Source organism: Aulonocara stuartgranti (assembly GCF_965226115.1).
Source record: "Aulonocara stuartgranti genome assembly, chromosome: 12".
NCBI classification, from domain to species: Eukaryota; Metazoa; Chordata; class Actinopteri; order Cichliformes; family Cichlidae; genus Aulonocara; species Aulonocara stuartgranti.
The window spans coordinates 33,513,322-33,537,969 of NC_138948.1; the positions used below are offsets into that span (position 1 = coordinate 33,513,322).

Sequence of the window (24,648 nt, forward strand, 5' to 3'; positions counted from 1 at the left end):
ATATGCCCAAATATCAAAGAGAAATTAAAAATGCATGCCGTGGAAGAGTTCGGGTCTTAGGAGGTTAAAACTGTGGTGCACACAGTAAATCATCTGCCCTACAACACTAACAAAACAAAACTGCATCTTCAACTTGACCCCATAGATAGCTCTGGCTCAGTGAGGGACATGCGGTTTGCTGGCTGTCCGCCAGAGGGCGCAAGTAAAAAAAGCAAAAGATGCCGCACAGTCAAAAGGAAAACGAAAAAGAAAGTACCGGAGGTGTTTCTTATTTGTGTTGCTGTCATCTTAGCAGAAACTACAGGTAAGATGTTGTTGAGCTACCGAAATGTGCCTTCCTGCATATTTAAACTATGTACCATCGCCGTTTCACATGCCACTAGCATGTTAGAAGAAAAGAGACTGGCTAAGGTTGTTTTACTTAGCAGTGTTAGCTAAACATGATTTAGTGTTTGGCCTCGTGTTAAGCTTTTAAAACGGACACTCAAGTGAAGGTTGAGACATCTTGATAAGGTCTGCCACTGAAAGAGGCTCCTTTCTGTGGGGCAGCAATAATGTAACAACTTATATCCCGCTGTTGCTAAGCCACGAAGCCCATGAATCTGAATCCCATTCAAATATTTGGATTTTTTCATTTGGTTTAGTTGTATGTCGTACGTGGCTGTCCCATTTTAATAATTTTCATGCTACAGTCAGATGTTTAGGGTCTTTCCTTTTATTCGGCGTACATGTTTCGCCTAAGTGTGTTTTAAATTTAATCCAACGTTAACTTGAACTTTGAAATGCTGCAATGGTGGTGTGTTCGTTTATTTGAGGAAGCAGTGCACACAACTTGTTTTAAACGTTTAATACTGGAAGCAAACCCAGTTTCATTGTTTTTAAAGTTAATAAATATATCCAACACTATTGTATATTAAAAAGCAAAAGGTTGTAGATCAGTAGAGAAATCAAAATTGGATTATATCTCTCCATATGTTTTTAAGTATTGTATTTATAAAAGCCATTTGAGTTAGCAGGGTTACCAGATTACATCTCTGCAAATCTTTACTAAGCAAAGCTGAAATGGCTCCATATCTAGCTCCATCAGGTCAAGTTAGTCAACAGGAAGTTTGTAGTTGTGGTCACAAGTTTAGACACACTCAGCATGGGCATAAATGTGTTGGATGCAATTTGGAGTTTTCAGTGAGCTGTTAGTGTGAAATGGTTGTACAGTCAGCTTTAATGATCGTATGAAAACAAGGGTTGGGTCCACAAATTTAAATTTATTTGGGATTTTCGTTGATCCACACAAGGTCAAGAGTGTACATGCAGGCTCAAATACATCATACGCTCACTTAGATATTTCCATAAATGGCGCCAAAAGTTCTACAATTTGTTTTAACTCGACAAGGCCAAGGACTTTTAATTTAGTCCTCATGACTGGTATGTTATCTTTGCCAAAAGACAGCACTGACTGTATTCGCCGGTACTCAGCACAATGAGACAGTTCCAGGAGCACGGTGCAGATCTAAGGAGGAGAATTTCACAATTTGGGATGGTCTGTACGTAGGTGGAGTTATTCACACGTTTCACCACTTGGAGTCTTCTTCCAGACCTTGGCAAATTGTTACCCCACAGATGAGAGTAAATTCATAATGGGGTGTTCAGGAACTACTAAGACTCAAGCCTGCCATGATCCAGAAACTGCAGGAATACCAGTGAAGCCAGTTTTACATCACCATGTACTGAGAGGATGTCGACCAAGAAAGAAGTGATGCTCCCAAATCAACGCCTGTAAGCTTCACTGAAATCTGCAGCTGTCCACATGGGCAAGCCAAATGCCTTCTGGAGAAAAGTTTTAGGGTCAGATAAGGACAAGATTTAGTTATTTGAGCACAGTGACAAAATATATGTTTGAAGTGGTCAAGGCAAGGATTTAAAAACTTCTGAACCAGCTGCCAAGAATGGTGGTGACTAGAGATGGCACGATACCACTTTTTTATGTCCGATACCGATACCGATATCATAAATTTGGATATCTGCCGATACCGATATGAATCCGATATAATGTTTTTTAATCAACAAAACTGTTTTTTAAATATCTTGCTGCATTTTGTATAAGTTCATACTCAAGTTTAAAACAACAACTACACTAAAGCTATTCTGTTATACCTGTATGCAAAAAAAAATATTTCATAGTTCAGCAATACTGATCAATCTAATAAACTTAAACCTGCACCATCCTCCCTATTCTGGTATTTTAAAGAGTACTTAGCATAAATATTAAGCAACCTAACTAATAGGGTTCCAACTCCCAGCAACAAAAATAAATAAATAAAAAATAGGGAACCACCCCTCACGCTCCACCTCATGATGCTTAATCGACGTAATCAACCTTAATTTGATGCAGTGTGAAAAAAAATGCACAGAAATCAATTATTTTTCAAGAAATATTAAATAGATTCAACATCTTTCTTCAACAAACTTGCAGACTGCACAGATGGTACCTTCCCAAAGTAAAAAGTACTATAGCTTACTAGGGTATATATATTAGACTTAATAGTTACTATATACAGTAATTGACTTCTATTCATTTTACATCAAATTAAAACTTTGGGTGTCAGATAATTATTTATTAAAAGCTAGACATTTTAAATGAGAATAAGAAAGAAAAGTATGTCTTTGTGCCCCCTTTTCCCTGTTCATGCCCTATCGGCCCCCCTGGCTAAACTTTGCTAGATCCGCCCCTGCACAGTTACCAGCCGTCAGCTACGTAGAAAAAGATCCTGGTGTAGAAAGTAATATTAAATGAATTCTAACAACAGCTGATCAAGCTTAAACGTGCTGCTGTTGTTCAGCCGCTGGTTTCCTCTTTCTGGTGCAAAGTGGGCCAAAAGCAAACTAGAGAGACGGACTCGCGACAGAAAAGCCGATCAGCTGATCATTAATCAGTTTCATGATTGAAGTAGCAGCAGGAGAGGCAGTCGCTTGTTAAGCTTAACGCAGGAATGCTTTACATTCAGAGATGGACTTACACACTTGCTTTACTTCTCTCGGGATAACTTTGTCGGAGATGAAATGCCGGGTTGCTAGCGAAGCTCCACATGCTATCCAGACCACCTACAGGTCCCGCATGCCACAGCCGCTCTATCACGTGATGCATACTGCTCCGACGTGCTAACTTCTGAGGTGAGTTACGGCGTGTTGCAAGTTTTGTGAGGTGCTTTCGTGATATTTAATGGATCGGATTACATTTTTTTATTTTTCTCCGATATCCGATCCAGTAATTTAGGTCAGTATCGGACCGATACGTAATATCGGATCGGTCCATCTCTAGTGGTGACATCATGTTCTTGGGCTGTTTTGCTGCCCTGTTACTGGAACACTGCACAAAGTGGATGGAGTAATGAAGAAAGGGGGCTAACTCCAAATTTTCCAACTCAAATTAGCAGCTAGATGTTTAATAGTTGTATACATCTGTGTGTTGAAACAGAGCAGTGATCCCAAACACACATTAAAACTTGTTTTAGAACGGATAAAACAGGCTAGCACTAATGCTCTGGAATAGTTTTCTCAAAGCCTCGACCTCAAGTATGGAAACTTTAAACTGTGTTTAAAAGCCGAGTCTGTGCCGGGAAGCCTAACAATTTAGTGAACTCTGCCAATTCTGCCAAGAAAAGTGGTCAAATATCAAAGCTTGTTGGTGCTACTTAAGACATTAAATCAAATACAAGCAGGCCTGTATGTGTAAATTTGTGCCTGTATATACATGTGAGCCTCGTGGATTAGAGAAAGTCCAAAATAAAAATAACGTGTGCACCACACTTTTTTTTTCTTTTTTTTTCTCTTAAGATGTGTACTGTGCAATCTTCCACCCCAGAAAAAGAACAGTTCAAATAAAATAATTAAAAACACAAAATTACAATGACATTCATGCTCATAATGATTTTATGGAAACATCTGACCACAAGTGGATATAGAAATCTATCCTATATTAATATATCTAAATATCTAATTAGTATTAACACACCTGAACACTGCCCTGTTGAGAAAGAAGTGGTGTGCAGCACATCAGTAAGTTTGAATCCAGCCTTCTTTCCTCCACATGCTGTAACCTGTAGACATCGATTTTTTGACATCAGTAAAATGAGTGGTGTTGTTTCTCATGCTGTAATGGTTCCAGCACAAATAAGATCCTGTAGAAACAGCTTGAGCGTGTAGAGACAGAAACAACTTGTCATACTTGGAAAACCACAACCACTGGAGGGGAGATTAATTTGTAACACAGTTTAAAACCAGAGACTGTAGAGCTAATGAACTAATTATGTCACTCGCTAGTTGGTGTCGTCTTGTTGTGAAGCTGACATTACTAGCTATCACCATGTTTCCAAACTGGATCTGAAGACTCGGGGGTGGAGCTGAACAGAAAACTCTCTCTCTCTCTTTTTTTGTTCTTTTTTTGGTTAATCCGTTTAACTCTTGAATCAATTGAGCAGAAAACTCAAGGGATGAACCAGTGTTGTTTCTGCACCTAACAGACAACTGAGCAGAGACTATATTGAACTCTTGCCTTTTGTCACTTTGTTACTGGCAGCGTGTCACAACAAGTCATCATAAGTTCTCATTTGTTTAGTTACATCTATGAGAAATGACAAAGATAACAGTTTTACAGGCACAAAGAACTATTGGCTGAAACAGAGGACAAAATATTAAGTAGATTAAGTAGCAGGCCTGAAAAACTATCTAATGCAGATGAGCAGAATATGAAAGTTATGTTCCTCGGAAATAGGAAAAACTCCAAAGACCTGAAACAGGACTTGGGGCCCTTTTGTTGATCCCACCAGTTCTTTGCTGAGGTCGCATCAGAAATGATCTCAGTGAGAGGGTAGCTGTCAAAGCCATTCTGAAGGAAGGGAAACGGGGAGAAAAGACAGAGATTTGCCAAATTACGCAAGGACTGGACTGAAAATATGTGATAACAGGCCTTAAGGAGTGATGAATCCAAATTTTATTGAAGCAGTGTGGGATCAACATAACAGGAAACTGAACAAAAGGCAGAAACATCGAAAGAAGGAGTTTGAATCTCCTTCGGGAAGCCTGGAGAACAATTTCTGAATCACTGTCACTCAGTGACAAACGAGCTCAGTATACTCCAGTTTAAAAAACCAAACAAACAAAAATGGACTAAACACCAGCCAGCCAAGAACATGTCTTCATTCATTTGGCGACAGATGTTGCACATTAAAACTACAAATCGACTAAAAATCTATGAACAGACCAGGATGCTGTTGTTTGGTTTTTTTCCGATGTGTTAGGACTTTTGAAGTTATTGAAGTCAGCTGCTTGTCAGCTTAAATGTCAAATTCAACTTTTTGCTTGGAAAAATTTTTTGTTGCTACTTCCATGGCGCGTTTGAGTTTGTGTTGGCTCGCGTTCTGACCATTTGCACGTGTTTTCTTAAGTGGCAATGCGTTGAGCTGTCTCTAGGCCAACGGTGCTCAATCCTCTTTAAGTGTGACAAGGTCACAGCTGATGTCTGGCTAAGCCTGAGCTGAGAGGAGATAAACCAGTGAGGTAGAAGGAAGCTCCAGTGTGTTACTGCTGCACTTTGTGGCCCGCTGGCAGGATAGACAGTTGTTCTGCGACATGTAGCTGGATGATTGTGTGAGCATTTGATTGTAATTAGGACCGTCGGTGTGAAAACACCAGAAGAGAAGCTCCATCTGCTCATTATTTTCACATGCTGTCTCTCCTGTCTTCTTGCCAGGATGGCACAGTGGGGTGCCGTATTCTCAATAATTGCTGCTCTTGGTGGAGCAGCGCTGTTGGCCTCTGTGCACAAGATTGATGAGGGGCACACTGGAGTTTACTACAGGTGAGCTGTTTTACTTGTTATGTGGGAGATTAGCGTTACACTCCTCTGTTGCACAACTTTCCAGAATCGAGCACCTGCTTCAGATCACTTTGCTTTTAGCATCTTGTCTGTCCCACGGTGAGCACTGTAATTACCAGCTGTTAGCTATTATAAGCCATCTTAGCTTCAGGATATTTTGATGTCATCACTTGCATGGACATGCAGTAAATAATTGGTTCATTGCATATTTTTCCTGTTTAATTGGAGCTCTTTACACAAATGAGTCCTCTGAAGCCTGGAAAATTTCTAGGTTGATGTTTCTAATTTGAGGTTGGAAGTTTTCTGTTTTAATGATTTTACTGATTCTAACTGTGTGTCACACAGGGGAGGGGCTCTCCTGACCACCACGAGCGGTCCTGGTTTCCATCTTATGCTTCCTTTCATCACCACATACAAGTCTGTGCAGGTGAGTCATGCCGGTCCTTTTATTGGAACTCTCAGGTTAATAATCTGAACATTACTCGCTTTATGTCACATTTTGTCTGTGGGATACAAAATAAATAAAAAGAGTATAAATATTATTAATGTCATACTGTTATTGGTAACACAAAAGTAAACAATTTCACGGTGATTTTGCAGTAAAACAAACAATATTTCCTTACCTTGCGTCATAAATATGCTGTGCTTTCCATGGGGTGGGCTGTATTATGGAGTGATGATGTGAATGCTGGATGTTCTGTTGTTCAATTGTTCTTTTCTTTGAATGAATATCCATGTGAGGAGGATTGTTCTCCCCATGCAAACTTATGAAAAAATACCACCAAAGTCTTATGTGACCATATAAGCCAAGTGTAAATGATTTCTTTCTTTCTCAATCACTGTTTAAACATAACTTTCAAAAGGTGTGTGCAGAGGAGTGTCTCCTCTACTGTAAAATATAAGTGGGCATGGTTAAGCCATTATATGGCCCGCTCCCAGAAGATTACAGTGTACTTGCAACGTAAGATGGGAAAATATATTAGACACATGAAAAGCTCTTTGTTTAGCTTCACACTAAGTTGTTATATCTTCAAACTGTATTGCGTTTAAAACAAAAGCAGTCTGAGTAAAGATTAGCACGGTGAAGCCAAATTTTGTTAAACATTAATCACTTCCATGACCTTAACAGCAAGTTGGGCCACCTTTAGCAGCAGCTACAACCAGACGCTTCAGGTAACTGGAGCTCGGTCTCTGGTGTCAGTGTCCACCCTTCTTGTAGCCCTGTAGGAGAGAAGCTTCTCTTTTCAGATCCAGACACTCGTCTCTACAGAATGTTTTCATACACTGTTCATTCTTGATTGTTGATCTCTTCTTTCTTTTCAGGGACTGGCTGCAAAATACGCTAATCATAAACAAAGCAAAGATGCTTTGTATCAGATTTAGCTACAAGCTACTACCTGCAGTCGTTGGGGAAAAATGAAAATGCAGTTTTATGCAATTAGTGGTTTGAATGCAGCTGATGGTAATCAAGAGTTTCTTGTTAAAGCTGAAGTAACTTATCAGGTTGAGTTCTGTCTTTGTTTTGGCTTTAGTAGCTAGGGGCATGGATATTATTTGTTTTCCATACAGCCCAATTGCTTTGAGGTAAACCACTGTATTTGTGAAACATTATTGCTTCTAGCAAGGGGGTTATGGTTTTGGTAGCCTTTGCATGCATGTTATCGTTCTGTTTGTAGCTCAGTAATAATCATATTGTTCCAAGAAACTGGACAAACCGCAAGACTTTTGGAAAAATGTCCTTTGGACAGATGAGACTTAAGTGGAGATGTAATGCAGAGTGCCACAGGTGGTGAAAACCAAACACAGCATATCAGAAAAACACCTCATATTAGCACGGTGGTGGGCTGAGGACCTGGGCACCTTGCTATCCTAGTATCATAGGGTCAAATCTGTCTGACAGCTTAAGCTCGGCCAAAATTGTGTCATGCAGCAGGACAATGACCCCAATGATGTCACATGCATGAACAGGACCAGATCAATGTTTTATTGTGTCCTTATATATGAAGCTTTGGGACTGAAAGAGGGTGCGCTTTATTTTCTGCATGACTGTGCATAGACAGAAATATGATGCAGAGATAGCGGTCTACGTCCTGAAAGATATAGAATAAATATTTCTGAGAAACACTGAGCAGTGTATTCTTTCCATTTTTGGCGAGTGCGTATGACAGCTGTGAATGGAGGCGTAATTCATCATTCCTCCTTGTGAACATGATATCTTAGGGATTAATGGAATGTTTGGCACAAGCATCGAGTTGAACTGAAGGTGGAGCTGATTACAATTTGGTGGTCACAGGTCACTGAGGGCTCAGTGACCTCACAAAGGACATTTTGACTATGACTGATGAAGTGATGCCCTTTTACGTCCAAAAGGTTAGAGGTCAAATTCACTGTGGCATCACGATGATTTCCAAAAAGACTGTTAGTTGGGGTTATTTGGTGTTACAACCAAAAAATGTCCATTACTCTTGTTAAATAATCCCATCCTTCCATCCAAGTCATCCTCCATCCTCCATATTTTGTCTCCATTTCTGTCTTCATTTATTTATTTGTACTATTTGTATTTATATTTTCTATTTCTATTGTAGAGAAAGAGCTATCAATCTGTCAATCCTTTCCGTGTCCGGGCCGGGTGAGGTTTCCCGTGTTGAGGCAAATTGTATATATTAATTGGCATCTGTGGGTGGACAGCAAAGAAAGAATTTCATTGCACAGAGAAATGCCCTTTCTCTTGTGACACATGACAATAAACACTTTGAATCTTGAATCTTCTGTAATGTTAAGACAAAGACTGCAGGACCACATCTCATCATGTGTATACGGAGTGCTCTTGAGTTCTGATATTAGCAGGGAATGATCTCCACGTATTTAGAATTAAGACCACATTAATTAGGCTTACGAGGAGAAACAAAATGATTCCAGACTGAGATGTTGGTCAGGCTCTCTGTGGTGCTGCACTGGTATATAATTACAATGTGATGTCCTGTTGCTGTGTTTCCTCTGAGTCCTACTGGTTGAGTGTTTTTATTAGCATGTTGGAACCAATAAAAGGAGTTTGAAGTGTTGAAAAACAACATGTCGAATATGTGATCTTTATCTCGTAGACGACGCTGCAGACAGATGAAGTGAAGAACGTACCATGTGGAACAAGGTTAGTTTGCTGTTTTTGGATTAAGCAGTATCAGATGTGGTTTCGAGCCTTATTAAACTCAGCATTTATCATGACACAATAGAGACTCCCACACACAACCTCCAACGCTGCAGGGATCAGAGGTTCACCAACGTGTGTCTGAACAACCAAAAAAATAGCCCCTGTCAGTTCACACTGGTGTTTGGGTAAAAGCTTTTGAATGATATGCTGCTTTTTTGTCTCTGTTTTCAGTGGAGGAGTGATGATTTACTTTGATCGCATAGAAGTGGTGAACTACCTCATTCCATCGGCGGGTAATTTCAGCGTTTCACCACACAGTGTGTTTATCCTAATATCATCGGGACAGCTGTAACTCCATATATAAAAATGTAATTTTTAAAACTTCTATCTCTACAGTGTATGACATAGTGAGGAACTTCACTGCAGACTATGACAAAGCCTTGATATTCAACAAAGTTCACCACGAACTCAACCAGTTCTGCAGCGTTCACTCTCTGCAGGAGGTCTACATCGGCCTGTTTGGTGAGGGGCGCGGGGGCTTCAGGGCGCCATTGTTAACAGTTGGAGAGCCAGAAGTATTTCAGAGCTTTTCATCTTTACCTGCCTTTTTTGCACACTTTTCTGCCACAGACCAAATTGATGAAAATCTGAAGTTGACGCTACAAGAGGATCTAACAAACATGGCGCCTGGACTTATCATTCAGGTAAAGGCAGAGGATCAGACAGACCCCAGGCCAGAATGAAGTTCAGTGTGATTGTAAATATGAGGTCAAAGCTTTGTCAGTTCCAGTTTGCTGACAGCACAGGGTGTACCACACAGCAGGGCTTTCTTTGCATTAGCTGACTCGACAAAACCCAAGACTCAATGAGAGATAATGGGGAATGCATGATCGGGTACACCCTTTGAATACCAATAAACCCTACTGAGCCTTAAAGTCTAGACCAGACTTAGAAATCAGGTCTAAAAAGTTTTTCTACATTACTAATTAAGTGCATGGTCATTTGTAGTAATGTGCAGTTCTTACTGCTCCAACATATACTCATACTACAGTATAGTAAAACACAGCTCTACAGGTTTGCATATTCCTCTGTCCTCTCTCAGACTCTGTTCCATGTACATCATGTACATGGAAACATTACCTGCTCTGGATCAGTCAACTTATATTATGCTAACATTGTGATCCACATTGTGATTTCTTATCATAATGTCTCATCATACAGTCCCGATCCAGTTTAAGGCCACTTGAAAAATGTTAAAAAGTCATATTTTGCATGGTTGGATCTTAACACGTTTCCAAGTAGAGCTTCAACATGCAACAAGAAGAAATGGGAGTGTGACAAAACATTTTTTGAGCATGCAATATATTGAGAAAAAAAAAACACTTAAACTGAAACAGGCTGTTTTACAGCTGATCAAAAGTTTAGGATCACACCTCCAAAAAACCCTGTAAGCCCCTCAAAAGTTCCAAACATGAACTCAGTAATGAGCAGCTCCACCGTTTTTGTTTTCACTTCAAAAATCAGTTGCGGTATGCTTAATGCAAGTGTTTCCATGAGGTGAGTGGGACCATTTCACCAAGTGGTAGATGAAGACGAAGGCGGCAGCATGAAGGGCATCTACTGTCTGGAACTGTTGTCCATTTTTGTAAACTTCACTTGCCATTCATCTCTAAAGGCTCTCAATTGGATTTAGATCAAGGGAACAAGCAGAATGGTCCAAAAGAGTGATGTTATTATCCTGGAAGAAGTCCCTTGTCCTGCAGTCATTGTGTACTGTAGCGTTGTCCTAGTGAAAAACACAGGCGTTAACACAAAGACGAGGGCCCTCAGTCATGAGGGATGCTCTCTGTGACATCTGGACATGTTTGATACCCCTGCACCTCCTCAAGCTTCATTGTTCCACTGAAGGAAAAAGCAGAGAAGAAAATGTTCTTCCAACTTTACTGACCCATGTTTGGTGCTCTCCTCCAAAGTCCAAACAGTTAGTTTTGTGGCGTTCAAGGAGGCGAGGCCTTTGAAGACATTTTTTGTCTTTGACGCCCTTCAGTCTCAGATGCCGTCTGATGGTTATGGGGCTGCAGTCGGCACCGGTAACAGCCTTAATTTGGGCTGAGGATCCAGTGTCTTGACGGACAGCCATGAGACAGTCATGACAGTGTGACTATCTGACAGAAAATGACAATGAATCCACATTTTTGCACAGATTTGACCTTTTAAAGCATGTGGTCCTGAACTTTTGATCAGCTGTAAAACAGCCTGTTTCAGTTTAAGCTTTGTTTTTAATAAATTGCATGCTCCAAAAAATGTTTGGTCCCACTCCCATTTCACCTTGTATGTTGAAGCTCTGCTTGGAACCTTGTTAAGATCCAAACATGCAAAATATTTTTTTTGTTGTTGTTGCCATTCAAGTGGTCTTAAACATTTGACCAGGACTGTATGTTATTATGTCTTCATTAAAGTGGAAGCTGTGGCTTTAGTCTCTGCATGCCTTGTTAATTAGCATACCTTTGTGACTGAGTAAGACTGTGTTGATAAGATAACTTGGTTAAAAGAGTTTATTTACATTATAAAGAAGGCCTGACTGTAGATCTGTCAGCCGTTTTAAAATTGCTGTTGCTTAACCTTCCTAAGATCTTCATTTTGTTTGCTTACTCTGTAGAAGAAGCAAAGTGTAATCATGCTGGTGCAGCTAGAACTCCTCCGAAAAACAGTCAGTGCCAGATGTTCAATCTCACTTCCAGCCTTTGTGCTGCTTTAGCTTTCTCCTTGTTTTTGTTGCTGGACACATGTTAGAGTGGTGTCTGTGTCCTCTAACGGTTGCCAAGAGCACCAACGAGAGTTATTCCTAGGTTACTGATGCAACAGAAATTACAGTTCGTCTGGGAAATGAAACACTAGTTTATTATACAACTGAGCTGTCTGAGTCAAACAAAATGCAATACATGGTTCACATTTGTGAATCAAATTCTGACCTGTAGATATTTATTATAAAGGATTGAATTTAGTTATTCCGAGACGTTCGGATTGGTCCAACCCCAGACCTGATTTTAATGTTTTTAGAGTACACATATTATATAAAAAAGACACTAGAGGCTTTGTGTTGTCTTTTTAGCTTGGATGCTTTCACTTTCAGTTTAGGTGAAGTTCCCTGAGGGGCGTTATTATTCATCCTATGTCGACCTTTTCTGATCTTGAATGCTGACTGAATATCTGGATGGCAGGGGGTCTGACTCTGAATCATTCTTTTGGAAAGTGCCAAATGTTTTCTTGTTCTAATAAAGGGAAAGCTCAAATGAGGCGACAGAGAGGAACATTACACATTTGTAATCATTTACACGTGATAATTTTAGCCTAATTAAACCCAGTCTTCAGTCCATAAAATTGATTTACAAAGGCTCTCTCCCATAGTTTGGATCAAATCACAAAACAGTGTTTCTTTAAAGTTACAAGGGAGCCTGATGATTTTTTTTTTCTTCTTCCCCACTGTTAATTCACCTCCTCACTGCACTCATCAGTGTAGCCATGTGTCAGTCCAGAGTGTTAAGGTCTTCACTGGGCATTACTCCTCCACACATGGTTACTCTAAATCAACAGGAACTGCTGAAATAACAGTTTCGGTTGAGAGTTCTTAAACAGGACTTCACTGGGCCTGGGCTCCTCTCCAGCAGGAGCTTCTCTGGTGGTAAAAAGCTCTTTTTATGGTCTTGTTGGTCGTTGCATTCCATCTGAATGTTTTTTCTGTCCCGTTTATCCACAGGCGGTCCGTGTCACAAAGCCCAACATCCCAGAGAGCATTCGCCGGAACTACGAGCTTATGTGAGTTTTGTTTTTTGATTTGTTTTTCTTCTAATTATTCCACAAGGAATATGAAATGGGGAGGAAAAAATAATATGATTCTTCTAGACTTCTCCTTTGGGGATGTTTATAAGGACTGAATGAGAAGAATATAAAAAAATAACTTGAAATTAAATAATTTAATACACTTAAGTCTTCCATGGACGCCCATATGTTGTTACATAACGGACAGAATTTAGATGGTACTTAGTCATCTGGTCTTTGTTACCCGTGGGTGCATTTACTCTATTACACAATACTATGTGTAACTCTGACTTGTCTTACTGGGAAAGCATGCTTAAATGAAGATCCTTTAAGCTCTTTATGTGAGGCGATGGCAAACATTCAACGCAACTGTAGAAAAGTGAATAATTCACAGAGATCTGTTGTGTGTGAACATGTAGCAGAAGATCCACAGCAGTGAAGTGAGCACCCACATTCACTCTGACCTTAAAACAAACTACTTTAAATCATCACAACATTAATAATGACCCTAAATCCATCAGAGCAGAACATCATGTGTAGACCTGCATATGTGATCACCATCACTTACTCACTACATTTGTTAAACATTCCATAGCACGACATTCAAACAGATTTCTATATTCTTTCATTACTACATGGAAAACTGTGTAACTGTGACCCACTGCCACCAGCACAACTAAAAGAAAAAACACACAACTGAACTCTTGACCTCATGCTGGTGGTGTACGCTCCTACAGACGGCACAGGTGAGCTGTTGTCCACTTGGAGTCTGTGTGAAGGACGCGTGTGTGTTTGGTGTCACATGGACAGGCTGAGTGGTCACAAAAAAAATCATCGGTGTGCTCGTGGACTTGTTTGCTGCTTTCCTTCAGATTCTTACAAAGTTTACGGCACTCAGACGCCCATGTTGTGCATACTGACAAAATAGAAACTGTGGTTTCTACGTTGGCCATAAGTGAGAGAACGGGGGTAGAATAAGCAGTAAATCAGCTATTTTTGCCCCGATGTAGGTACAGCATTCATATCAACCTGTGAGTGGAGGGAAAGCAGTGCTGAAGCTCTGAGTTTTATTGGGAGCTCCTCTCTTATTCACATGTGGTCACTACAACGGAAACGCAACATATTTTTGATTCGTCTCATTTATTTTAATTTTTTTAATTAATTTTACACACCAGATGCTCTTTCTGACACAACACCTCTGATCTGATTCTCTATTCAGTGATGTTTCTTATGAAAGGCAAATGTGTTGATACACCGTAGAGCTGTGAAGCATCCAAGTCTTCCAACTCAAACATGGGGCTCTACCTGCCGTGGCGCTTCTGAATAAGGGAGCAGCCAAAACAAGCTTGTGCTGCTGAGGAGTTCGATTGATAAAACTTTTTGGGTGGGAGCCTAAAAAAGTGAGTTTTATTTTTCTGACCTTCTAAAAAGTGGAGGTTCTTGGTTAAGCAGTGATGTGTGTGGAAGAGTTAAAAAGCTGCACGGATTAAAACCAACGTTTTTTTCAACTCGTTGATGCAGTCATGGAAAAACTGGACCCAGAAGGGAAACGGCTCTAGCCAAGGGCTCTGCAGTAACTCACATCTATTTAAGCAAAGAGTGTATGCATGCATGCATGAGTGCATGTGTGCATGCGTAAAATTATGAAGAAATGTTCACACTAGCCACAACAGTGAGCTGTGTACTTCGACAGCTTGATAAGAATCTAGTCTCTTGTAATAAACTGATTCCTTTTTAAATAAGTCTCCAGTATCGCTACTTTCACTTTGTTAGATTCGGTCACTAAAGTACCTTTCTGACCTGTGGGAGGCAGTAGCATCTGTATTTCTGGTACTTTGTTTAGACAGCAGCACAGGAAGTCAGGCTTTTTATCCTGTTTTCCTCTATAACTGCTGTTTGTGGAGGGTAATTAGATCTTCGATTCACGTGTTTCTTTCAGTTTTGTTTCCACGACAGACTTCGTTTTGGTTTTTGTTCTGGACAGTAATAAAAACATCGTGAATTTGAAACTTGAGATCATAGTGTTCAAAGTCAAAGTCAAAGTCAACTTTATTTGTCGATTCTTCCACATGTACAGGACATACGGAGAATAGAAATTGCGTTACTCTTCAATCCCTAGATAAATAGCAAATGAACATTTAAATATATTTAAATATAAAAGTGATTTAAAAAATGCAAGTAAAATAATTAAAAAGTAAAAATTTAAATAAATACAATTTTACATATAACAAGAAAGCTATACAATATACAATATAATGGGTAAGTGACATTGAGTGTAAACCAGGCAGAGTAGTGCAAATAGGCAAATAGTGCAAATGGAGATTTAGTAGTGTACGGTAAGAGAAAGTGTTACAAAAGGCAGTCCAGTCTGTGGGAAAGGCATTAGTCATTAGTCTCCTGAGTGGACACTAGTGGCTCCTCTGAGGCTGAAGGTAAAACAGAGAATTAGTGTGCAGGTTTTGCTGCAAGATGTGGTTTGGATGCCAGAATAACAGATTTGAGATAAAGGTTTGGAAAGTTGTGGGGGCAGACGCAGGGTTGAGCTCCTTTGCCAGTGTCTGAGTGCTGTGTCATGCCCTTCCACAAACCTTGGAGCTTCTTTGGTAATGATGTTGATTTCTGTGGAAGTTAATATTGAAACAAACCACAGACATCCGGCAGCAAGCAGCTCCCAAAGTCAAGCTTGCACACAGAAGTCACATGTAGCTCTCAGTTAAAGCATTTTTGTTTTGTTTTGTTTTGTTTTTTTATTAACTGCTCTTTAACATGTTCGCAGGGAGAGCGAGAAGACCAAGCTGCTGATCTCCCAGCAGACACAGAAGGTTGTGGAGAAGGAGGCAGAGACGGAGAGGATTAAAGCGGTGATAGGTGAGAAACTGAAGCGAGACTGTCGTGTTGAGAGCGCTTTGTTCGGAGTTAGTTGCACTCAATGTGCTAACATGCTTGGATGTTTTGGGGTTTTGTTTTGTTTTTTGTAGAGGCTGAGAAAGTGGCTCAAGTTGCAGAAATCAAGTTTGGACAGAAAGTCATGGAGAAGGAAACGGAAAAAAGAATCTCTGAGATTGAAGGTTTGTATCCAGCAGTGAAGGAAGAAGAAAGAGGAGCGATTGTGGTGCTTTGCATTCAGCGAGGAGAAACGATTCATTCATCACCAGCATGAGTCAGAACCATTGATACAATGCAGGAGGGAGACATGCTTTTACTGTGTTATTGCCAAATTCTGACCCTGCTATTCAAATGCGGTGGCAGAAATGGAGCCTCATCAGACCAGGCAACATTTTTCTAATCGTCTAGCCTCAGCTTTCTGTTCTTAGCTGATAGGAGTGACACCCAGTGTGGTCTTCTGTTTCTGTAGCCCAGATGCAGATATCTTGGCTGGACACGCTCTGTGTTTTGAAATACTCCTCTGCATACCCTGGATATTGGGTATAAGTTGTTATTTGATATACTGTTGCCTTCATATCAACTCAAATCAGTCTTGCTATTCTCTTGATGGCATTTTCACCCAGATAACTGAGGCTTACTGGATATTTTCAAACCATTTTCTGTAAACACAAGAGATGCTTGTGTGGGGAAAATCCCAGCAGTTTCTCAAATACTCAGAGCACATGCAGTCACTTATATCATCATTCTGATCCTCGCTTTGAACCGCAGGTCGACTCGATTACATGCAAATACACAGATTTTCTGCTGACTGCTCATTAGTTTAAATGTCTAGTTGAACAGGTGTACCTAACAAAGTGGCCAGTGAATGTCTGACGTCAGTGTTTCATACAAATGCACTTTTATTAAAACAGAATGATTTCATAAGAATGACTTGATTTAATTTACTCGGCTCATTTTTAAAGTATTCTGTTTAAATTTTAAAGGGATCCTATTTCTTTGATCTCTAAAATGAATGTATCCATCGAGTGAACTGCATTGTGAGTACGGTACAGGTACAGTTTTATAAATCTGATAATGGAAAGTGTAAAACTCAGCAGTAAGTACTGCCACATGTTTGCTCTTTTCCAAGGGCATTTGTTTTGACTGCTGCATTTGGGAGTTAGCGGTTGGGTCAAATACATATTTGCAGAAAATCCTCCAGCTTCCCGCTCTCTGACGCCTACGGTAGAGTTTTTGTTAAACTGCCATGCCGCTAATGATTCATATGAGTTTGTGTTTGTGGTTCATAGACGGTGCTTTCTTGGCCCGGCAGAAAGCCAAGGCTGATGCAGAGTTCTACACGGCTCAGCGAGCGGCTGAGGCCAATAAGGTAAAGACACAAACACATATTGTGGTTGACAAATGTGGGCTGCAAAATTACCTTCCTTCACTGGAATCCTGTCGCTCCCTCTCACAGCTCAAGCTAACACCAGAGTACCTGCAGCTGATGAAATACAAGGCCATCGCAGCCAACAGCAAAATCTACTTTGGGAGCGACATACCACAGATGTTTGTGGACTCTGGCTCAGCAGGGAGCTCCATCAAGGCCTCGGCAGCCATGGACATTGTTGCCGAGCACATCATGGACCTGGATTAGGCAGGAAAGTAGTGGCACCTGCTGGAATGTTCAAAGGCAGAGCACTATCAGCTGAAGGAGATCTGCCTACTGCGGGTCTGTACTTCTCAACACATCTGAATTACTGCTAGGAATCCCTGTTCTCCAGCCTCAGAGCAGACAACATGAGCATTCGCTCTGTCCTGATGGCCACTGAAGTCCTCTAAACACAGTGTGATTTACATCCGTTATTGTCATTTAGCAAAATAAGAATTTAAAAACATGTCCTTGCTACTGCTGCTGCTCAGTTTTTGATTTTTTTATGGTCTGTGCATCAAGCCTACGTAGCCAAAGCATCAAGGATCCCAAATCCATCAATACTTTGTTTGTACCATCCATTCCACTAAAGTAATGGCTGTATTCCTCAAGCATGCCCACAGCCAACAATGTCAAAGGTTGTTCTTTTTAAAGGGTACCTTTAAACACTGCCCGTCTCTATGGGGAAGTCAGCTGATTGGTCTCATTCATGTCAGGGTAGATAAACATGCTTTAATTAGTTTTTGATACGGTCATTATTTAAAAAGCAAAATAACCATCACAAAGCAGGTTGAGTGTTTGGGTGAATGTTCTGCAGAAACCATGCTGTTACTCAGTTACGTGTTTCACATTTCCACACAGACTGTAATCAAGAGTGTTTTTTCTCTGCTCTCTGCCTGAAAGACGGACCAAATGTGTCTCTGAGGATGAATGTACTGAGGTAGCTGTTCACTGTCACATTTGACAACATCACTGGATTGCTGCAGTTTGTTTCTTCAACTTGTTTTGAACGCTGGATTTGTGCACCTGTGTGAAGTTGTTATATATTTTCTGTATACGTGTTTCTCACATTGAATAACTGATTAAGAGACTATTTGTTTCTGGAGTTTTCTTCTTCTTTTTCCACCCGCACTGTGAAAGAAATATGACATAACCAAAGTATTCATGTGTGACATCAGCTTCTCACAAAACTATTAAGCAAAATTTTTATGCAACCAATTTCGTGGGCGTCCTGTAAGACTCTTCATAAGACAAGAATTAATAATTGCCTTTTAGTCTTTGGTGGCGTGACGCAGCTGTGGAGGAGGAACACTCTAGGATGTAGTAATGATGACGAGTTTTTAACCATCCATAAACTCAGTCTGTAGTTTTCCGTTACTCACTTCAGTGATCTTATAAACGTCATACGATCCAGTGATTCTGAAAACAATCTGTTGGGAAATCTTCATGAGTCCACGTTGAGTCATCTCTGAGGTTTTACAGCCAGGACGGTTTGCAGAATGCACGACTGAGCGCTGATAACCATGTGCTTAAATTTCCAAAGAACCAATTGGTGTGAAGGACCGACTGGTTTAGGGGAATTGGCGTGCTTGGTATAAGCAGCGTCACTGTGAGCAAATATTTCTTTAGGCCAGGAGCCAAATAGCATTTTTACAAAAAGTTATTATTATTTTAAGATTTTCCATAATCTGATTCGTCTGTCATTTTTTAATTTCTTGTAGCTATATCTTCACATCATGTGTTAGTGGACACACTTTTAAAGAAAGTGGACCACTTTGCTGTCAGTGATGTTTTTCAAAGGGACTGGCACCCACCCACGCAAATGTTTTTGTACTGACTTCAGCTGTGAATGTACAATCAAGGCATTGTCTTCTGATAATAAAGTACTGTGTTTTCTTCTTTGCAGTTTAGTGTATAAGATTTATATATTTATATATTAAAACTGGTTTTAGATTTGGCCCCAGGGCTGAAATTTGGGTGACGGTTTCTTTTAAGAAGTTTGAGTTTTCAATATAAAGTTTCCTCTAATCTCTTAAAATGTGATTTGTTTGTTGTTGTTTTTGTGTTTGTTTGTTTGTTTGTTTTTTTTCACTGTTTTTAACCTACTACTCCATGACTTTTTAATTTTTTGGGAAAAAAACATTTCTCCTTATTTTGGGGGAGCTTTAGGGCCCCTAATAATATATCAATCATAAAATTTGACACAATTTGACAAAATACATCAAACATTTGACCCTAACCCCATGATCGTGCGCAAACACACACACACATGTTGTGTTTCCATCCCTTTTGGGGACATTACATTAACTTACATTCATTTCCTGGAGACTTATCCTGGCCCTTCCCATCACAACTGGAATATTTCTAACATTTTGAGTTATTTTCAGCACTGCTCAGTGTCAGTCATTGTTAATCTTCAAAAGTGACTAGGTTACTTTTAAAAATATAACACTGTCAAAAGTGTTCATTTAACACTCAACAGTGTTGTATTTAACACTCAGAGGAGTGGACCCATATAGACACTCTCTAGTGTTAATTTAACACTGGAGATTTTGCTGTGTTACAATTTGCGAGACCGCACAATGTGAGTGTGTAAACAAATTTGTGCCCCAACAACAATAAGTAATACACGACCACAGACACAGTTACTTTACCAACTGACCCCTGAGCTCCTAAGTGTCCCTCAAACCTGATTCAGGGATCCACTACTTCACTGTCACTCCCTGAAAGCTCACTGCCCTCACTTTCTGAGGACAGAAAGTGCAGTTTCCTTCCATAAAAGGTTTTTACATTCATGTCCTGTAATTATGAGTAGATTGTAAAGTAAAAAACATTGACTATGATTATATAAATACACCCAAACACATCTCTACACACATATGCAGATGCATTATATTGCCTGAAAAAAAATAGGCTAACTGCACAGTGTTGCCTTGAGGCAACGAATGAAAATTAACAGTTTTGCTGTATAAATAAATTTTAAAAAGTAGAACAAACATTCAAATATGCTTCTTAACATATTCATGCACATACAAGTATTTTTATATACATTTATTTCACTATAAACATGTAAAATTGTGATCTTTATCTTGCCTCCTAATGGAGATGTCGCTCGTAGTGCAGCTTGCAGAAAGTCACACCACCTTCAACTCATCATTTTATTGGAAAGAGATGTGCCCGGTAGCATTATTTGAAGAAAAAAAAAAGGTTGTTTTGTTTTGTTTTTTGAAGGGCCAGTGTAAGGCATGAACATGTGGTTTGTTGCCTCAGGGCAACGCTATGCAGCGGAGGGTTAAAGAGTCTTCTAGAATAAAAATCAAGTTTTGTGTAAGTTCCAGGGAAGGAGAAAGGAGTGACATTTAGTTGCTCGATGAGGCGGGGGTGAATTACATGGGAACCACACTAATGAGGCTTTAAAATGCAGGCTCTTTTTCCCTTTTATTTTCCTTCTCTTTTTATTTTCTTTCCCCAAAAGAATCAAAGCTTAGAAACAAGTCACAATGGCTTTTATATACACAGATTTGTATTTTGAATTGAATTCCAAAGGACTGTTTGAGGAACACTTGCTTTGGAGAGGACCGCTGTTATGTCACAAAGTGTGAATGTGAAGAAGCCTCTGTGTTGTAGATTTGCTGAAGAAATGTTTAAGTAAAGCTCCATCACTACTTTATACGTGGGAGAGCATACGACGCCAGCGAGCAGAGAAGCGGAGGGAGCTGTTCTGCTGCTGGAATAACAACGAGGCCAGATCACGCTACGGTGGGGAATCAGTGGCAGCGGGACAGCGCCCTACCTCCCACGGCGAGACGGGCTGGTGCCGATTGGCGTGCTACAGGAAAGCGGCGGGCAGAATTAAGAGCTCTGCCCATCCGGGCACGCCGAAGCAGAGACACTGATAGGACGGCGAGGACGCCGCCGGGTTTCCCCTTCTGCTCTGATTGGCTGGATTTTTAACTTTTAGTGACTTTTACGCCGTGGCGGACGCCACTGGACTTTTAATGTTTGTGTTTTATTGATTTTTATTGTGTGTTTTCCCTGGCCAGGGTTGTTTTAATTCCTTTTACATTTTTAACTGTTTTTGTATAATACATTATATTTTAGTGAGGTAATTTTTAATTCAGTCTATTCCCTTGGCTGCTCCACAGCTCTATCCGTTTTTTGTGAGGGTTTCCCTCCTTTAATAATGTCAATAATATTCACTATACACCAAATTGTTCCTCTTGACTCTATCGTGGCCATTTTTGGCCAATTGAAACCCATTATAACCACCTTTTTTGATTCCTTGTTATTGACAGTACTATAACATGCGGTTTAGGTAAAATTGCTTTCATTCTAAACTCAACACATGAAAATTGTAGTTTTTAATGTTTGGTTTTTTTTACCAAATTACATCATTTACCCATTTTTGGCCAAGCAAGCAATTTCATGTAATATTCCGAGTTTCTAGTAGCGGTATTTGATGGCTTACCACACTCCAATGGACCAAAATAATGAAACAATTTTGACGTAGACTGGAATAAATAATGACGCATCAAACATTACATAGGCTGCAGTGAATTTCTGTGGATGCAGGCTATTGAGCTTTGAGGTTCCCAGTCAAACTTAGCTTTGAAGCACATGTTAAAAGCACTTTTACTCTTGTATTTTTCATAAAAAGATGCCATACCCAAAATAACTCTAAAAAACCAAAAACCAAAAAAGAAACCTAATTACAGGACACTTTGTAGAGTTCAAAGCTGCAGCTGCAGCACAAACAACGACAAACACTGTTTGTAAACGTGTCCTGGAGTTTCTGCAGGTGCAGACAGAGCTACTGCTGTAAGTAAGCCTAACAGCTTCCAGATCATTTATTCTGGCAATATGGCAAGAAGGTCATCACTGCTTCAAGCACTGTCTATATGATCTGGTCAGAGAGCAAGGACAGCAAGCAGTGCTCTGCCCTTGAAGAAGAGACATCTGCCCAAGATGAAGAAACTTCCTCTCCAGAAGATGAGGGGACAATCTCCAAAGAGGCTGACTGCATCACCACTGAAGATGAGTACTAGCCAGTGTGTGAATCCTCTTCTTTGGGGGAGGATTGGGGTTTGGGGGCATGGAGGTGGAGGCCGAGCAGCTGATGGAAAAGAACATAGGAGCATTTTCTGAGACCGAGGAGCCGGTGACTGAGTGGATCCCTCATGAAAGGAAAACCATGTGGGTCCCACTACTGAAGAGAGACTGCTCTACAATCCAGTACCCACTGGTATCAAACCAGATGTCACCCTGTATGCAGTTCCCTGCACTAGCAGCCTGAGATCTACTTTTGACTTTTTTATAACAAAGGAGATCTTTTAGCTGCTGTGCACCCTTACAAACCTGCACGGGAGGCAAAGGTGTGAGGATTGGAGGATTATAGATGAAGTGGAGATGTGAGCCTGAACCAGAATGAAGCAATACGTAGCATGTTGGCTGACAACACTGGAAGTTCTCAGGAAGTAAAAAAGGGAAAGGGGTTCAGACATTCAATAATTTCCCCCAGGGATCAATAAAGTATTCTGATTCAGACTCCAACTGACGGAGGAGCTCCGAGGACAAAGTCTTGGTCACTCCTCAAATGAAAACTGGCACAGGGGAAACAGGAAACAATAAACAGGGGGTGGCCATTTTTGGCCACGAACAAGCTGAGAGGGATTTTTTTGTTTTTCTGTTACTGCAAAAAAAACCAAAGATGCATAAAACTCATTGATACTTTTAATTATTGCTATGCATCTAACCTCCATCATGGTTAGAAAATAAATCAGTTTGCATGTATTATTTAGAAAAAAAAATGGGGATTTTATGCTTTTATCCCTATGTAAATCATTAAAATTATGTGATCTAACTGGTATTTAAAGGGTTAAAATTCTGAATTTGAATGAAATTTTGATTTTCATGAACAGCACAATCTAAAAAATCAAGTAAAAAAAGGTGGAAATTTTTCTTAATATATGAATTTTATAGCATTTTGTAAACGTAAACAAGGGGTGGCCATTTTTGGCCACGAACAAGCTGAGAGGGAGTTTTTATGTTTTTGCTCTCTCTGCACAAAAATAACAATCCATTATAATCAATGTTGATGAAAATCAATTACATGCCCCAGACTCTACTATTAATAATACAAGAAATTTCAGTAGCAATGCAATTATATAAAATTGCGAGATTTGAGGTTATCTTCCAGCTGGTGCAATGGACAAACAAACTGGTGTTTAAAGGGTTAAAATTTAAAAAGTAATAATTATTTTATATTTATTAACTCATTCACTGCCAGCCATTGGCAGTGAATGAGTTAAACCCATTGACTCATGCACTGCCATTGACGGCTATAGACGTGAATGAGTTAAATAATTATAAATAATTATTATAATTATAATGTCAGGCAGAGAGGCGTGCAGTCTTACACGCCTCTCTGCAGCTTCTCTCCTCCTGCTACCCCCCCCCCCCAAAAAACCCATCTCCATAGAGACTGTGTCAGCTTCCAAAAAGACAAAAAACAAACTAAAAACCAGCAACAAACAACTTAAACATAAACAATCACAAAGAAAGAACAATACAGTATCCACATCTGAACCAAAGAGTAAAACAGTGAAATGTGGATTATTAAATATTAGGTCTCTCTCCTCCAAGTCTCTGTTAGTACATGACTTAATAATTGATCAACAAATCGATTTACTCTGCCTTACAGAAACCTGGTTGCAGCAGGATGATTATGTTAGTTTAAATGAATCAACACCCCCGAGTCATTCTAACTACCAGAAATCTCGAAGCACAGGCCGAGGGGGCGGTGTGGCAGCAATTTTTCACACCAGCCTATTAATTAATGAAAGACCTAGACAGACTTTTAATTCATTTGAAAGCCTGATGCTTAACATCGTCCACCCCAGCTGTAAAACTCAGAAACCAGTCTTACCGTACTTGTTATCATCTATCGTCCACCTGGGCCTTACACAGAGTTTCTGTCTGATTTCTCAGACTTTATATCTAATTTAGTTCTGAGCTCAGATAAAATGATTATTGTGGCTGATTTTAACATCCATGTAGATGCTAAAAGTGACAGCCTCAACATGGCATTTAATCTGTTATTAGACTCTATTGGCTTCTCTCAAAATGTAAAAGAACCCACCCACCACTTTAATCACACTCTAGATCTTGTTTTAACATATGGCATAGAAACTGAACATTTAACAGTGTTTCCTGAAAACCCTCTCCTGTCTGATCATTTCCTGATAACATTTACATTTACAATAATTGATTACACAGCAGTGGAGAGTAGACTTTATCAAAGTAGATGTCTTTCTGAAAGCGCTGTAACTAAGTTTAAGAATATAATCCACCCACTGTTATCATCTTCAATGCCCTGTACCAACACAGAGCAGAGCAGCTATCTGAACGCTACCCCAACAGAGGTCGATCATCTTGTTAATAATTTTACCTCCTCACTACGTACGACTCTGGATACTGTAGCTCCTGTGAAAACTAAGGTCTCAAATCAAAAGT

The 24,648-nt window shown here is 39.9% G+C and overlaps 1 protein-coding gene across 1 annotated transcript; it reads left to right on the forward strand.

Moving 5' to 3' along the window:
* Positions 1-168: 168 nt before the first annotated feature.
* Positions 169-19,041, forward strand: LOC309719113 (erlin-2-like; the record flags this gene model as incomplete). Its single annotated transcript, XM_082554972.1, is given in 13 exon segments — positions 169-202; positions 205-304; positions 5,747-5,854; positions 6,218-6,299; positions 8,974-9,020; positions 9,252-9,313; positions 9,417-9,542; positions 9,651-9,724; positions 12,778-12,836; positions 15,616-15,707; positions 15,818-15,907; positions 17,015-17,094; positions 17,182-19,041. Coding segments are annotated over 13 exon segments (1,134 nt in total). The 3' UTR covers positions 17,362-19,041.
* Positions 19,042-24,648: the final 5,607 nt, after the last annotated feature.